Source organism: Anarrhichthys ocellatus, unplaced genomic scaffold (assembly GCF_004355925.1).
Source record: "Anarrhichthys ocellatus isolate YVR2014 unplaced genomic scaffold, GSC_Weel_1.0 scaffold6, whole genome shotgun sequence".
NCBI classification, from domain to species: domain Eukaryota; kingdom Metazoa; phylum Chordata; class Actinopteri; order Perciformes; family Anarhichadidae; genus Anarrhichthys; species Anarrhichthys ocellatus.
Genome location: NW_022280036.1, coordinates 1,551,082 through 1,568,098, shown reverse-complemented (window position 1 = coordinate 1,568,098; position 17,017 = coordinate 1,551,082). Strand labels below are relative to the sequence as shown.

Below are 17,017 nucleotides of genomic sequence, written 5' to 3'. Positions count from 1 at the left end.
TGGAGTTAGTTGAAAGTGTGGTGCATAGGCGTCAGTCAGTATTGACGAGTTGGGATTGAGACATGGGGTTGATGCATCCTGTACTCATTTGGGCTTTTTTTCATCGCAGACATTTTGTCATCTCACAAAAGGAAAAGCACAAATAAATAATAACTGAATTCAATATAGTTTACCACTTATAGGACCTGGTATCGTGCATGCTGGCTCACTGGAATGGGCGACTGGGGGACACTTTGATTTTATTAGTTAAACCTGTTAACTGCCGTTCAGTTTTTTTTTTATTTTTTAAGATTTCAGACACTTTTTGATCACCAACATTTGCGTCATCGCTGACAGGTGTGGAATCTAATAACTGTGGAAGACTGGTGCATTTTTACATCAAATTTCACAAGGTAACAAAAACAAACCAGCACCACCAAAATCTCGTCTTTGTCTCAGACACATTGTGAAGCTGTGATGTCTGCTGCTTGGCCCAGATACATCACACTGTCTGGATACAGCATAGCAACAAAGCATCTGATCAAAGAGGATAGAAGAGGGGAATAAAACGAGGGAAACAGAATAAGGACTGAAGAAACACAGACACAAAAACAAGGGGAGTCACAGAGGGAAATAGGAAGGAGATTAATCGATGGAGAAGGATGTTTAAAAGAGCAGTAAAAGAAAGATGGAGGTCAAGTGATGATGCAAGATGATGCTGCGGGGGGAGTTCTTCTGCAGGAAACCAATATTTCGTGGAGACGAACCAAATCGGGGCTCTGTTCTTTTGTCTTATCTCAGTGAGAAATTAGAAATATCCTCCCCACATCAATGAAATAAACTTAAAACCTTTTTGGGTACTGTCCAACAAGCACACGGCCGCATTTTTTAGCAGCAGGGCCGGAGTCTTGAAGAGTTTCAGAAGGAGTGTGTTTGGTGCTGATTACATGAAGGGGGATAATAACATGCTGGAATGTCTAACGTGGCGCAAAAAGCCACAAGAAGCGAGACAGCAATTTATCTCCAATCCCAACACCAGAGCCAGTAGTGCAGAGAGAAAACACCGCTAATCAACTGTTCACATTTCAACACATTCCAAAAGTGGACATAAAAATAAACAGGATTCTCTCCTCTCCATGATTTTCTTTTAAAACATGATACAACACTCATGTGTGGGCAGTGGGTCATTTTATTTTCTCTCACTGGTGATTTTGTTCTTTGTTTTTGGCAGATCAGGAGCACAATCTTGATTTCAAATGGGGGGGCAAAGCACAAAAGCATGTTTTTCATAATTTGGATGATGATGGTTGTAACAAAAATATTTTATACAGCAAAATACGGCAAATAGTGATGAAATTGATCAATATATTGACTCACCCCATTGGTAAAAAAGTGCAGAATAAAACCGATGGTGTTGGTATTTATCTCATGTCATGTTTCACCTATTGATTGTATTTAGTTCAGATTTGCGCTAATAGTGCCCTGATATCTGCCCTCAAAGTGATATAAATATATCAAAATATATATTTACTATAAAACCAGAGCCTCAAGGAAGTTGTCATAGGTGAAAATTTCACACAGACACCTTTGTGAAAGAAAGGTATATGATGGTATGTTGGCACAGTTCAGTTCATCACATTAATTAAGAATTTAACCGTAACCCTAAACTGGCAAGGAAGAACCCCGTGTCATAAAAACATGTCATAATATAGTATGCCATAGAAAATGCCATTAAAAAGTCAACATGTCATCAGAATGTCATATAAGGTATCATAATATAGCATCAAATAAAAATATCTTAAAAATATGGAGTCTCATATGTCATTAAAAATGTCATAAAAAGACGATATTTTGCCATAAAAATGTCATTAGATTTATCTTAGCAGAGTATTCCATAAAAGTCATAATGTAGTTTACCATAAAAGGGTCATAACAAATGTTATGCCATTATAGTATGCCAATACAATTATTATAGTACAGTTTGCTATAAATATATCAAAGAATATCTGAAATATATGATAGTCGTATGCCATAAAATGTCCTAAAATATCATAATATTGTATGCCATTAAAATATAACAATATCATAGTGTAGTTTGGCATTAAATAATTCATGATGTAGCATGCCATGAAAAGTCATTGTACAGTTTGCCATAAGAATTATAAAAAAATGTCCAAGTATCTGCAATAACAATTACAAAAAACATCATAGAATAGTATGCCATGAAGATATAATTATTAGAAAAAAGTCATAGTATGGTATGCTATAAACACGCTGCTGAGAACAAGTTCAAAGATTACTGTAATCATACATGAAGAGCAGGTTATGTGCAGAGTCTGATCCAGCACAATGTTACAGATCTGTACTGTCTTCATTCTTAAGATGTTGGAGTGGAGGTGGTGTTATGGCATTGTGCAGCATTTCGTGACTTTTATCCACTCAACATGTGCAGTAGCTGTCACATTTTCCCTTTTGAGTGTCCTGTCTGTGTCACAGCTGAGTACTACCCTCTAGTGGAAAGTTTATGTACATGCACCTGGAAACACAAGACCATTTGCATCACTAATTCTGCAGATTGTATCAAATAACAAATGCTGCAGATTGTATCTATCATGTATCGGTATCATTGGGCAGAGTGACATGTTTTTGGAAAACATAAAAGGATATGTTAAACAAATGATCAAGGAAGGACACTTAACCATTGCATCCAGCTGTGACAACCATGATATAGTGTATTGGAAAAATTGAATTTCATGTAATTCAGGTTACACAAGAGACAGGCATCATCCTCCACTAGAACTTCTGGCACTGCAAAACTTCTAGTCTGCTGTGTCAGAAGCAAATTGACAATTGTTGTGCTCTCTGGTCAGGTTAAAGCTTATTTTGTGCTCTGGTCTCTGTATTGATGATGTTGTATCTTCCTAGTTTTGCTAAGCCTGAAATTGGACATGACCATTTCTGATATAATAATATTTGGAATTATCTCAAACTCCATAGAATTGTGTATTGATTGTATATGAATGTATTGAAGATAAGACTGACCAATTATTAGTTGCTTGTCCAGAATCAAATGTCCAGCTGCAATTCAGTCCAGGTTGTGTGTGTAATTACATGTAGCCTCATGCTGTTTTAAGTCTCAAACACTTCTGTACAAGTATGAAATTACATATATATGTTATGGCTATTTTGTGTTAAAGTGTTATGTGATTTTTCCTAATGTAAGTTTTGCTATTGAAGATGGCATAATACTACTTTTTCAAATGTTGATTTCCTAGAAACAAGAGACGCACTCGAACATCTGGTTGGGTGTGTCGATTGCAGTGCTGTTAATGTCTTCTTGCATTTATCATTGGCATCATCGAAATATAACAATCTATTAAAAAGCTAGAATGCCAAAGGCCATTATAATAATGACAGCTATTTCATAATGTTGCCATGTCCTTGTTTACTTTGGCTGAACCATTCACCTACGGGTGGGTCTGTGTGGTGATAGTGGCTCCAGTTAATATTGCCCAATCAGAGGCCAATTTACTTCCCGGGGGCCCGCCTTTGCACGGTAACCATTGGTTGAATTTTAATGAGCAGTGGTGTTATGGGCGGAGTCTGTGGCTCTACGGTGTCCAGCGGTCAACGTTACGTGATAACCAGCACCTGGATCCGGGAGGAAAGAAGAGACGAGCAGCCTGCCTCCCTCCTCTGTCTGTCTGTATCTACGGGTGAGTAAGCTACGCTATATTAATCATTATGATGCGGTTTAATGTGTGTTTAACGTCACTTCAAACGTTATGCTATTTAGGTAGCACGGTTTAGGATACAAAGGATATTGAACGTTTAACTCCACCATAGTTATTCGAGGTAGTTCGTGGCAATGAAGTGGCAGAGAAAAGGGCGCGTGCCAGAGACAACAAGTGCTAAAACTCATCTTATCGAACACAAAAAAAGACTGAAAGGCTTCGTTTTTGTTGACGTTATGCAACGGTGGGTTGGCCCCCCCCCCGCTCTATTTCATCTGTCAAGCTGCTGGAACTAACCTGGGACTATACATGTAGGACAGAACAGGCATTGTTATATTGTTTGTGTAACGTTAGCTTTTGTGGGCATAGCCTACTGCAATTCCAGCATACCTGGCATTACCTTTGCTCCACAAGTGTGTTAGGTGTGTGTTAGGTGTGTGTTAAGTGTGTGTGTGTGTGTGTGTGTGTGTGTGTGGTGTGTGTGTGTGTGTGTGTGTGTGTGTGTGTGTGTGTGTGTTTTAATCTCATCATTTATAAATGATTGGCTTGTGAAACTGCGCTGCATGTTTTCGACCTGTCATAACACATTCACTTTAAAAGGTTGCACACTAAAGGACACAGAATCTGTGAGAAAAAAAAAGAAGATAACTCACTTTGACCCACTTTCATATCAAAATGTCACTGGTGCCATTTAAATTGTATATTTGATGAATTCCACTTCGTGCAGCCGTGACTTTAAACAACAGTGTGCAAAGTACACCATGCCGCTGCATAAGCAATCCTGATCATTGACCCTTCACCAGAAATGAGCGGCACCGTGGCCATGGAGGCCTCAAGGAGACGAACCCAGCACAGCGCCAATGGGAAAGCATCTGAACAGGGGGAGCAGCCGGCACAGTGGGGGAGAGCATGGTGAGTATCATACTTGTAATAAACAATGTAATCTATTTCTCTTCCTATCTCAAATAATGGCCTTGAGAGAGCAAACGCAGACGCTCACGTTCACACCTAGTCTGTGGGAGGAAGCCGGAGAACCTGGAGGGAACCCACACGGATACGGGGAAAACATGCAAACTCCACACATAAGGCCCGTCTAGCCCAGGAATCGACACACCACCCACATTGTAATATACAGTGCATAATTGCATCCTTCACTTGAAGTTGATGTTTTTTTTTTCTTTTAAATCTGACAACACAGGGGTTTAAGTTAGAAGATGCACCGATTCGTATGGTATATTAAAAAAAATAAGGAGGCACAGTTCATTGTTCCAAATTGTTCAGTCTGAGAAATGACTCGGTAACAGGTCTTCAATATTTCAAAAATAGTAAGTTTGAGATATGGAATAGACATATCGGCTGTCAACACATTCATGCATGTTTTACAGTCCTACATGGAAATAACAAAATACATTTTCATTCTTAAGGAATTTATTGTCAATACAAACCATCATTTGTATGTTCAATTAATGATGTGCTCTTCTAACACTTAATTTGACTTTCTGGTAACATTTGAAACATTAGGACCTCTCACAGTATACACTTATGGAACAAACATGAGCTCATGTGACTAATTTGTTCTCAAGGTTTATAAAACACACGATGTCACGCCTTGGATCTGCTCGGCCACGTTAGAGCCGCCCTCACACTGTTTCTGTGCTCATATCTGACTCATCCTCAGGGAGGTGGACTGGTTCTCCCTGATCAGCGTGATCGGCCTCCTCTGCTTCGCCCCCTTCATCGTCTTCTACTTTGTGATGGCCTGCGACCAGTACCAGTGCTCCGTCAGCCAGCCCCTGTTGGAGTTGTTCCGAGGAGAGACCACGCTGCTGTCCATCTGGGCCCGGGCACCCTCATTCACCTGGTCAGCTGCCAAGATATACGCCATCTGGGTGGCCTTCCAGGTAAGAGGAAGAAGAGTAAAGAGGAAGAAATTGAGGGGGGGCTGCAACTGGCAGAAACTGTCTATCTTCAGCTCTTGCTGTTGCCTCGTCCCTCAGGTGTTCCTGTATATGTGTGTTCCTGATGTGACCCATAAGTTTATTCCTGGCTACATCGGTGGAGTGCAGGACGGAGCACGAACTCCTGCTGGTAATTAACACACACACACACACACACACACACACACACACACACACTTTTGATCCCTATTTAAAACACTTATTGTTTCACATTCATTACCGAACCAGATATTATCTCTCACAGTTCGACCCCCCCCCCCCCCCGTCGTCTCCCCGTTCTCCACCGCAGGCCTGATTAACAAGTACGAGATCAACGGGCTGCAGTGTTGGCTAATCACTCACGCTCTGTGGTACGCCAACGCCCAACATTTCCACTGGTTCTCTCCCACCATCGCCTTCGACAACTGGATCCCCCTGATGTGGTGCGCTAACATACTGGGCTACGCCGTGTCCAGCTTCGCTTTCATTAAAGCCTACCTCTTCCCCACCAACTCTGAAGACTGGTGAGTGCTGATGCACATGTTCAAGGATTCAAGGACCATTGATTGTCTTTATGCAACACAGGGATGCACAACACAATGCAGTTGTAGCCCAATTGTAAAACAACAAACGCATGACAAACAAACCAAGTAGCGCATTCCTGTAATGAATTTTTGGAATTTGTATCATAAGGAATGTAAACAGCAGCAACAAAAACAGTCCTCTGGGCAGATAATATGGCCGACATCTTCACATTAAAAACATTGTCCATCAACTTTCAATATGTTGGTGCACCAAGCATCATGACGTAAACACACAGTCCCCATCCTTTCGTCCCACCGGAGTCCTGCTGTCCGCCCGTCAAGTTCAGCTTGATCCGGGATGAACATTGGAGCCGGGTCTCTGAGAGGATGTGGGCTCAACAGTCACCGACCTACGTTGCTTCGCCGGTAGTCTTGTCTTGTCCATCTTATTTTCCTGTGACTAGGCTGGGTAGTGGAGTAGCCTTGGGTCTTAGCTGGGTTAGCTTAGCTTCCCTTCCGGCTCCCCTCCCTGGAGCAGCTTGGTGGCGTTTGGTCCGGCAGGTCTGGCTGGGTGGTGATCAATGTTTGTGAATGTATTCTTTCACATGCCATCAGTGCTCCAGTAATAAACGCGGAAAAGCAACAAATTAAGACAAAAAATGTAGCAGAATTCCAGAGCATGCACATGTACATGCTGCCGTTGCCTTAACAAATTGACTTGTCAGACCATGACAAGTCATTGGAGCAGAAGCGTTATGTCTGCTTAATGTATCTTAAAGGTAAACTAGTTGTGTCTTAGGTATTGGTACACCACTGTATCAGCTCGTTGTCTCCTCTCTGATTCTGCAGCAAGTTCACAGGGAACGTCTTCTACAACTACATGATGGGCATCGAGTTCAACCCGCGCGTTGGCAAGTGGTTCGACTTCAAGCTCTTCTTCAACGGCCGGCCCGGCATCGTGGCCTGGACCCTCATCAATCTGTCCTTCATGGCCAAGCAGCAGGAGCTGTACGGCCATGTCACCAACTCCATGATCCTGGTCAACGTGCTACAGGTGAGGCGGAATAATTATAATTATTATGAATAATTAAACCAGAAGTGCTGCAGAATGGGAAAACATAGAAACTGACATGTTATATGAAACTCAACTTCTTTGACCTTGATCACATGTAACCGTAGACATTTCTTCATGATATGTCTCTCTCACACATGTTGCATAACTTTATAACTTTAGTTTGTCAAAGGAAGAATATGACATACATGTGGGTCCCAGCACATTCAGGTAGCCCTGGAACCAAAATAGCAGACAAATTGGCAAGAGAAGTGAGCGAACAGGAAATTATCGAAATTTTAGACTTTCAAAATCAGAGGGCAAACGTATAGTGTTGAGAAAGATAATAGACAGCGGCAATAGTTTTGGGATGGCACAACAAAAGGACCACACACTGGATTGAGAATACAGAAGCAATGGTAGCAAGGAGGGGGATGAACAGGAAAGAGAAGTAACAACAGATTCAGACACAGTTCACTCTTCATCATGGAAAAATGTCCAGATCAGTGTCATGAAAAAGAGACAGAGGAGCGTGTTCTAGTGAGACTCTGAGGAGGGAGAGACGAGTGATGATGACACAATTCTAGAAAACATTGCGAGGAGAGGCCTGTGTAGAAAGTACATTATATTATACAGCCCTATTAAACATAAGTGTTCATCGTTACGTTTGCAGTCCTCGACTCCGAAGCTGCAGTTTGAGTTCAAAAGTGATTCCATTATTCTTTTTACTCGCTGCTCGTTGAGTCATCATAAATTGGGTTTTTATGTTTTTTGCTCTCTCGCAGGCCATTTATGTGTTGGATTTCTTCTGGAACGAGGCGTGGTACCTGAAGACCATTGATATCTGCCATGACCACTTTGGATGGTATCTGGGCTGGGGAGACTGTGTGTGGCTGCCATACCTCTACACACTGCAGGTAACACACACACATGCACAACACACGCAGGAATGATGATGTCATTAATATGAAAAGGAAGTGTGAAATGGCCCTTAGAGTGTGTAAATACCTGTATCTATAGCTGTGTGGAGAGTTCGGACTTCATCATGATGGAAAACTTCAGCTCTAATCTGTATTGAAGTTTAATCCTCCATGTCTTTATACAATACTCGATCAAATACTTGTCATCCACATGAGCATTATTGTAACTTTTGCAATTCAGTTTTGCTTTCAACTTGGAAGAATGTGAATGAAATTATAATTTGAAAAAGAATAGAAGGTGTGAGTGTGTTTAGTGTGTTGTACACTCTAACATAGACAGTAGGTATGAATAAATAAATGTGTTCTGGCTCTCCAGGGTCTGTACCTGGTGTACCACCCAGTCCAGCTGTCCAACGGCCATGCCCTGGCTGTGCTGTTGCTCGGCCTGGTCGGGTATTACATCTTCCGCTCCACCAACCACCAGAAGGACCTGTTCCGGCGCACGAAGGGGTCCTGTTCCATCTGGGGTAGGAAGCCGGCGTACATCGAGTGCGCCTACCGCTCGGCCGACGGCGGCGCCCACCGCAGCAAGCTGCTGACCTCGGGGTTCTGGGGATTGGCCCGCCACCTCAACTACACGGGCGACCTGATGGGCTCGCTGGCCTACTGCGCCGCCTGCGGCTTCGGCCACGTCCTCCCGTACTTCTACATCGTTTACATGACCATCCTGCTGGTGCACCGCTGCGTGCGTGACGAGCACCGCTGCGGCAGCAAGTACGGGAAGGACTGGAAGCGCTACACGGACGCTGTGCCTCACCGACTAATTCCTGGGGTGTTTTAGAGTGGGAGGAGGGGGGAGACGGAGAGGTAGGGTGGGAGCTGAGATTACAATAGATACAGTATTAGAGTTAACACCACATTTCATACATTCTGAAAGTTTCATGTATTTCCAGAATCAGGACGAGATCTGTTCTGTAGTGGACTGTTCTCTACGACCCCTCCGTTCAGGTTTGAGGACGTGTTGGTCTCGTGCCACTGGTCGGGGGAACTCATTTGGCAGATGCTCCTTTGCTTCTTATTAGAGGGGAGCAGCAAAGAACCTACGTGGTTGTGGGCTGGAGGATCTAATCATTCCACACCATGCTGTGACATTTCCATCGTGCATTTTGTCTGTTTCACAGTCATTTATCATGTTCCAGTTTCTCAAATCGGAGAATTTGATGTTTTCCTGTTTTATATCTTTGTACAATCATCACCTGTCAGGATTCTTTTTGGCTGCTGTTGATGAAAGACACATTTGATGATGTCACTTAGCACTCAGGTAGCCTATGACGAGGGCTGTCCATTACTCTCTGCATTCTTAGACTAAATGAGTGATTATAAATGAATGGGAGATATATTTATTATTCAATCTGTCTATAATGTTTTGTTATCGCCAGACTGAACCAAATGTGATTGTTGGCTCTGCTGACAAGACCTGCCTCATTAAAAAAGTGATGTAATCTTTGTTTAAATGTTGTCTGAATGCTGCGATTGATTCACTCAGTCCTTTTCATAACTAACTGCCGGTGAATGTTACGAGAGATTTGGGTTAAGTTTGATAATTGCTTGTCTTGTTTCCTTCATTGTGGTTGAGAGCAGCATGTTCACGTAAATCAGCCTCATTATTGACTCATAAAAACACTGAAATGTAACAGCAACAATGGTTTCTGAACAGTTTAGAGTATTTTGTTCTGAAACGTAATGTTTACAAGTTAGTTGGATCGTTGTATTTGCTTTGTGTTGAACCAACATGTTGAGTGGATCATGCCGTGTCTAAGTTCTATGCTGATAGAAATGTCCAACCATCATGTCTGTTAGTATTTCCTAATGCCAGCACTGCCTTTCTTATAGCAATAAAGTAAAAAAAAAAAATGGTTTTGTTTTGACTGCTTTTTTCTATTTACACTTTTTCTTTTAGAAATATTCACTGATGCAGTCAGAGTGGGGCAAAAAGGTTCAATTTGAGATTTTGCTATTCACCTGTGTATATATATATATATATGTATATAAAATACATAATGTACAAAAGTACATCTATTTGTGAATGTGAAGGCCGAAGCAGCTCATACGGCAGCATCAACAGTATAGAAGGGTTTTGAAAGACAACACAAGGTGAGCTGATGTTTCTAATGTTCAACACTGGGGGGCAGCAGATGACAGCTAATCCCAGGGTTCAGCTCAGTATACAGAAGAAGTTGTACTTGTATACACATCTCTACAGTTAGAGTGGGTTTACATAAAAGCATAATCGTTAGTATCGTCATGTATCGTTAGCCCATTTTAAATAGGAAACCAACAGCTTTAAACAGACTTGTAGCTCCCCTGACTAACCATTCAAAGCTATTTTTCCCTAAAAGGTTCCCGAAAAACCACTGCATTATTATGTTAATGCGCTCACTCTTTTTTTGTAGAACACTCACTGTGTTATTATTTATTTGAAGTAGTGCTGCAATCATCCACAAAATCTCAGAACACTACAAATCTAAATAGCATCTTCAGACAGCTCCCTTACATTTGACTTGCAACATTTTGACACACTACAGGCAAAAAATGTACTCTCAGTCAACTGTACAATTAGTGTACACACAGAGATTCCTGATTTGAGGAGGTTGTTAAAAACAATTAATGAAAAAATAATTTGTTTAAGACTTGACGTTGGAAGAATGTTTGTACACCAGAAAAGGAAGGGAACCCCTTGGATACACTACATTTATAATGAAAATATATATTTTGGTTTATGAAGATCATGTGATATGATCAAAAGCTCCAGAACAGCTTCTAAATTGAACTTGTGTGGGATAGTTCTCCCAACTTTCCGAGGTCAGGGATGAACCCAAGCTTTCAAAAAATCTGTAAGTCTGAACTTCTACTCGCAACGTTAATATCACAAAATCCGAAATACCCTTTTAGGTGGATCAGAGTCGGTAAAGACACCGCCACATATGATTTGACAGCTTGTGCTCAAGTGTTTTCAGTAATCCATCACCCCCGTGGGCCCATTATACCATGTGAGCACTGGCCTGCTCCCTGAACCTCCCCATCAGCGGCTCCCCTAGCACTGTAATGATACAAGTTATGGATGTAAATCAGTTATGATAATGGCAGACTCATTGATTCCCCTTGCCTTTGTTCAACGCTAATGCAATATGCACCAGGTTCATTGCATTGCATTACATGGAACCAAATCACCAATCATTCCATTCCCAAGTGAATTGATTCCCAAATTATCCCTGAAGGCGAGGAAGTGTTGGTTGAGATTGAAGGGGCTCTGCTGTGTGACGGCCGGGTTCAATCATAACCCAGTTGAAAAATAGCTGCCTTTGAAAGAAGTGGAAATCGGAAGACAGAGATGATCGCTTTGCAACGACACTAAAAGCTAGGCTATTGAATTTGCGAGCTTATGAGTGGGGATCATGCACCCTTCCATATAAATGTCCAGTGTGCACAATAACCATATTGTGGAAGGCCCCTTTTTGCAGCTGCGCATTCATCTGTTATGAGGGGCAGGTGGGGGTCAGGGAGAAAGAAATAGCGTGAGCAAAGTTGGGAGTCAGTTGAGCGAGAGAATGAGAGGCGAGGAGAGAGTGGAGGAGTATACTGAAAGCACAATGGGATATTTGGGAGTTGGTACCATTCCACAGCTACAGTTGGTTTGATTTCCCGAGAGGCCAAATTAGCTTTTATTGGAAGCTTGGGGGGTTAAGAGACTTGTGGGTGAGAGTCGTAAGACCAGGAGGAAAGGGGCAACTCAGTAGGGAGGCGATTACATGATTTGTCAGCAAAACTGCGGGCACCGACGATCCACATGTACCATAAAGTACAGCAGACCGCTACAGAGCATTCCAGGGCCTGATAATCACATTGCGGTGAGCGAGGTGAGATAGACCGTGGTTTGGTGGCAAAGGAGCAATTCTAGCCGCCATAATGTTGGTTTGTTTTGCTTGGGTTTGACGGTTAAATTTATTGAGTGTGTCTTCATTTCATTCCTTATACGTCAACAGCCTAGCAACAGAAGCAGTCACTCGTCGTCCTTTTGTTTCAAGCCAGTATTGAAACAAAAGGACGAATGGATTACTAAGACATTTCATGTGACTCTCAGAACTTTGGTAACCTTTCATATAGCACCATCAAAAGTGGATTTACTTGCTGTTTAATCTCATTCCAACCAGCTTCAGCTCAGAGCTAATTCAAAATATGTTAGCATGCAAATACGCCTATTAACTAAAGATGGTGGCAAACATTATGCCTACTGAACACTGGCATTGTCATGGTGAGTATGTTAGCTTGCTGATGTTAGCATTTTGCTCAAAGCACCACTGTGTCAAAGTGAAGCGTCAAAGTAGGCGCTCAGTCTTGTTTTCTTCTACTTCCTACTTCAACAGCTGACATCTCTGTTTCCCTCATTGTATATCTGCCAGATAACAAAAGGAGTCACTCAAGTCTCCCTTTTGTTTTTTTCTGTATTCTTCGACTGGCCTTCCTTCCTTCCTTCCTTTTTTTCTCTCCTCTGACCTCTGACCTCAAGGCCGGTCTGTCCTGTTAGCTAATGGACGGATGAGACATCCAGAATGACCATCAGACTAAACAAAAAGAGCCCAGCTAGTTTGAAGCTAAAGGTCAGGGCGTGTGTTTAACACTGGCTTTAACAGGGCAAAGACCACAAAACGAATACAGTATCTGTTCCCCCTTAATTTAGCAGCAATTTAAACTTCATGGCTCCAGACGAAAAGCATCTTTCTTTAGCCTGAAACTAGACAACACATCCCATCTAAACTCTTAAAAAACCCTCTATTGTGCTCCTCCAGATGCATTGAAACAGGTCTTGAATTGAGAAAAAGGTTCCGCCAAAATAAGCTGACAGAATCCCACACCTACATTTTAGCCTTGACTCCTTGTAAGTCACAGAGAGAGTTGAATTAAAAAGGGATTAGGAGCAGGGAAAGAATTAGAGGGATTAAAAAGGATTCCCAGGCTGCACCACCAATCCATAGCTGATGTGGTAAAAATGATTGGTTGTAGATGCTACATCTCATATTAACAAGGCTTGTGGGGCGTAGAGGCACTCTCTTCACACATCAGCGGCCACACCAGCAGGAGCTCGGCCACCAAATCGCTCATATTTTACATGTTTGGAGTGTGGGAGTCAAGGGCCGGACTTCCTTCTATTTCCTCTGCGTTGATAGTCAGACTCCACTTGAGAGCAGCTTGAATCCCGCATTGCTAACGCTGAGCCAAATTGAGCTTGACAGAGGGGAGCCGCTGTGGCTATAGTTACACTTATGCACTGTTTACAGGATTAAAGATGAGGCTGACAGATCAGCAGCATTCAGGTTTACCCCCTGAAAACAAAACCGGAGGCCAGAATGAGTAATTTACTTCCACTGAACTCACACACCATGAACTGTGCAAGTGATTTTGTTTGACACGTGCGGTTGCTTTGGGGACGGGCAGACATGCGTCCGAGGGTGTGAGGGTGTGTTTGGCGGAATACTCCAGGGTGATAGCCAGTTGTCCAGAGGGTAGAGAGGAAGGTAAGGGATATTAGTTGGCATTGGACTCCAGAGATGAAGCTGCCAAACTGGGCAGAGCCTCAACACCAAGGACCTCCTCTGACTTGATTTGCCCAGCCACACCAGGCCTCGCCCTACACCACAATTTAGGATATTAGCTGGCCTGGCATTCGATGGTAATGACAGCCGCTGACAGAAACTTGGGAGTCAGATGGATGGACGTCCCAGTTATCCAAGACTCCAAAGCCTTCTTTTAAGCGGAATTCGGGCACAGCATGCTTAGAAAGTAGCGAAGGTTTGTCTTGTCATTTCAGACAATTGCTGAAATACAAAAAGAGATCAAATGTGCGTTTTGCTTTCCATTCTCCCGTGACACACAGGCAGTTTGAAAATGCAATTTACCACTTATAAATATTTGTAATTTTTCATTTCTGACAGAGAGTAGACAACAGCAGCTTCTCATTTCCAGCTAGCGACGATCGATATACAACTGTGGCTGTCAGATTTGATCAGAGATAGCTAAATAATCTAACATGAGCTGGTTGAAAACTATGCACTTGATGGCTACATAATGTGGTATTGTGCCAAAATACTGAGGCTGGAGCTGCGTGTTCCAGGCAAAAAGTCACCCTCACCAGTTTATGGTTTATACTGTAGAGAAGACGTGGAAATCAATACAGAACATTGCTCTTGTAAAGCAGCATAGAGCTCGTTCATCTTAGTATGATGATGATGATGATGATGATTCACATTTAGCAGATAAAACAAAAGAGAAAAGGGTTTTTACAACTAACTTAACAGAATGTGGCTAGGGTTGCTGGTCTAAGCTTTCGCAAATCCAAGAAAAAAACAGGACAGAGCGACTGATGTCAGCCCCCGACTTACGGTTACCAAAGAAACATCCATCTCTGTGTTTGGTTTTGAGTACAGGCTTCCCATCAGCACATTTCAATTGTTTGTATGCTACTTGTTTTGTAGAGTCACCATCATTAACATACGTCAGCCTCTTAAATTGCTCATCAGTTTGGAGCGGTGTTTGTGAAGTGGATTAATAAATGAGAAACCACCAAGACAAACAAAAACCATTTCTATGGAAGAAGGGGATCAAAGCTGTGATAGCTGTTGAGGCAACTTGACGCGCAAGACACAGCTGTGCAGCCGTCCCTGACCTCTATCCCGGGACAGTTTTCATCGCAAGTAAATAAGACGAGTACGTCAAAATGTCATGGCGTCCTTATAGCGTCCGACATCTCTTAGCAGATTACTGTGTGTTGAAGCGTTGCTGAACGAGCCTTACACGTCTCCTTTATCAATTAGCTGACTGGTCTGCACTGGGTCTGATGATAATTGAAGCGGCAGCAGCGCCTCACACAACCACTAATAGCTTTCTCTTTAATAAATCACCATGGGCAATCGCTCTTCCATTACCTTCGATCACACTCGCCACAATCGCACACCATTACATGGATTATGCATAAGGAATCCAATCCCATCTGAAGTAGAACCAGAGGTTTCATACTACACAACGCCTGGTGTGGAGTCAAGAATTTCATGCGCTTCATATATATAAGCTGTTCATTCTTGCCGTTTGTTGGCAGTCGAGCTGTGTTTTCTTGCTTTGTTTCACACCTTAACCACGCCCCCCCCCCCCCCCCGTGCTCGGTCTACTGTACGAGCCATCTTGTTGCTGAGCCCAGCTCTTCCTCGCCACATTATTAGCTCTGACCTTTGCATGTCGGTTCCAGCGCTGATGCCAAGCCAGAGAAACTCTGCCAGAACCTGAGCCAGAAATAAAGGGCGAACACATGTTGCATTTTATGAACAGTCCGGCCGTGGAACATACGTACATAGGTATGAATACGGCTCTGTAGGGACAGTGAAACCATGCGAGGCTCTCCACAAACTCACAGAGAAAGTCCATTCCCATCCACACCCTGCAGCTCTCTCAGATCATGATCTCTGTCTGTCTGTGTGTCACCCCCTATCCCTTCACAGCTCACGTATTCCCATTCCCTTCTCCACCTTCATCCGGCGTGACAGCTCCAAACACATGCTCTCGTCCACACCCTTAATTCGACCTTGATCCCCCACTACTCCCCGCCATCTACCGAGACCGATATGGTGTCACACTCCACGATTCCTCCTGTGTTACTGCTGTCACGATTCCTCCTGATGGTAACTCAGTCATCATCAGGTCACCTACACTCCCATTTCCTCCTCAATGACAACTTGTGGTTAAAGGAGTCGTGTCCTTTCATAAGCTGCTCAGCTCATTTCTGCCTTCTCAGCAGCTTGTGATGTAATTAGTCACCAGCGGTTAACACAATGCGTATCTGTGGATTCGTCAGTTGCTTTACAGACATTCTGAAAGCCCCCTCCCAAAAATAATTGTATGCAATCCCTCCACTGGCTCTGCGACTACCTTTGCAATCCTGGCTTTATTTACACCTGGAACTAAATGTGTTGTTTATCCAGAATCCATGTGATTGATCTATGTTAAAGGACTATTTCACCCACAAAACGATCACAGAAACAGAGAAAAGTCTTGATGAATTGAAGTAAATGGGGGCCACATTTAACGTACGGTATATATAAACATCCGTATACATCTGGAGCAGTGTAATTCCAGTCTCATTTATCCAGTTGCATGCTCACTACCTCCCAAACACACGAATCGTCACCTAAACCTAAAAACTCTTTGCCCAGACGAGTCAGAAGTGTTTTAAATAGTAAGCATTAAGCAGGATACATTGGAAAATAGTGATCACACGACTGCATAAATGAGACTGGGATTATACTGTTCATTTAGATTTGCTGGTGTTATACACGGTCCCCTTTTACTTCAATTGATCAAGACTTTTCTATGTTTTTTGATTCTCCATGGAGGGATGGAGAAAAAGGGTTTACTTTAAGAATTCAAGGTAGGTGAGTAATTGATATACAAATGGTCATTTAAAGCTGATCAATGCATTCAAAAAGTACAACAAATATATAATAATTCCACCTCCACATCCAACCGAGCAAAGCAAGATGATGCAATGATGATGCAGCAATTCTGGTGTTATTACACTTGCATGAAATCACTACCAGCAGGAAGTCCGAACCGCCTCCTTCACAGCAGGGAGCAGCATGCTGCCGAGAGAAAGGTGGACTCACCGACCTCAGATGTCTTTACAGATCTACTCCTTTCAGTATTTCCTTAGATGAAAGCGTCACAGAGTAGCGAGGGGGGTGAACATAAGCAAGCTGTGTGCTGGTGTGAGAGGAACGTCAAATTAAAGAAGACAGTCCAGCTTTACCAGCAGCCCTAGAGGCCTCTA

General features: G+C 42.8%; 1 protein-coding gene across 1 annotated transcript; it reads left to right on the top strand.

Moving 5' to 3' along the window:
- Positions 1–3,593: 3,593 nt before the first annotated feature.
- On the top strand, positions 3,594–10,075 carry dhcr7 (7-dehydrocholesterol reductase). The gene is made up of 8 exons (XM_031846468.1): positions 3,594–3,695; positions 4,517–4,625; positions 5,392–5,614; positions 5,711–5,801; positions 5,961–6,174; positions 7,024–7,228; positions 8,011–8,142; positions 8,522–10,075. The coding sequence occupies exons 2-8, from the start codon at positions 4,519–4,521 to the stop codon at positions 8,984–8,986; spliced, it is 1,437 nt and encodes a 478-aa protein (XP_031702328.1). The 5' UTR covers positions 3,594–3,695; positions 4,517–4,518; the 3' UTR covers positions 8,987–10,075.
- The last annotated feature ends 6,942 nt before the right edge of the window (positions 10,076–17,017 follow it).

What these genes read in the sequence shown, in the direction of transcription:
- dhcr7 (XM_031846468.1), top strand. Translation starts at nt 4,519, where the DNA reads ATGAGCGGCACCGTGGCCATGGAGGCCTCAAGGAGACGAACCCAGCAC. An exon ending in GCACAGTGGGGGAGAGCATG is followed by an intron (nt 4,626 to 5,391) that starts GTGAGTATCATA and finishes ACTCATCCTCAG; the next exon opens with GGAGGTGGACTGGTTCTCCC. An exon ending in CATACCTCTACACACTGCAG is followed by an intron (nt 8,143 to 8,521) that starts GTAACACACACA and finishes CTGGCTCTCCAG; the next exon opens with GGTCTGTACCTGGTGTACCA.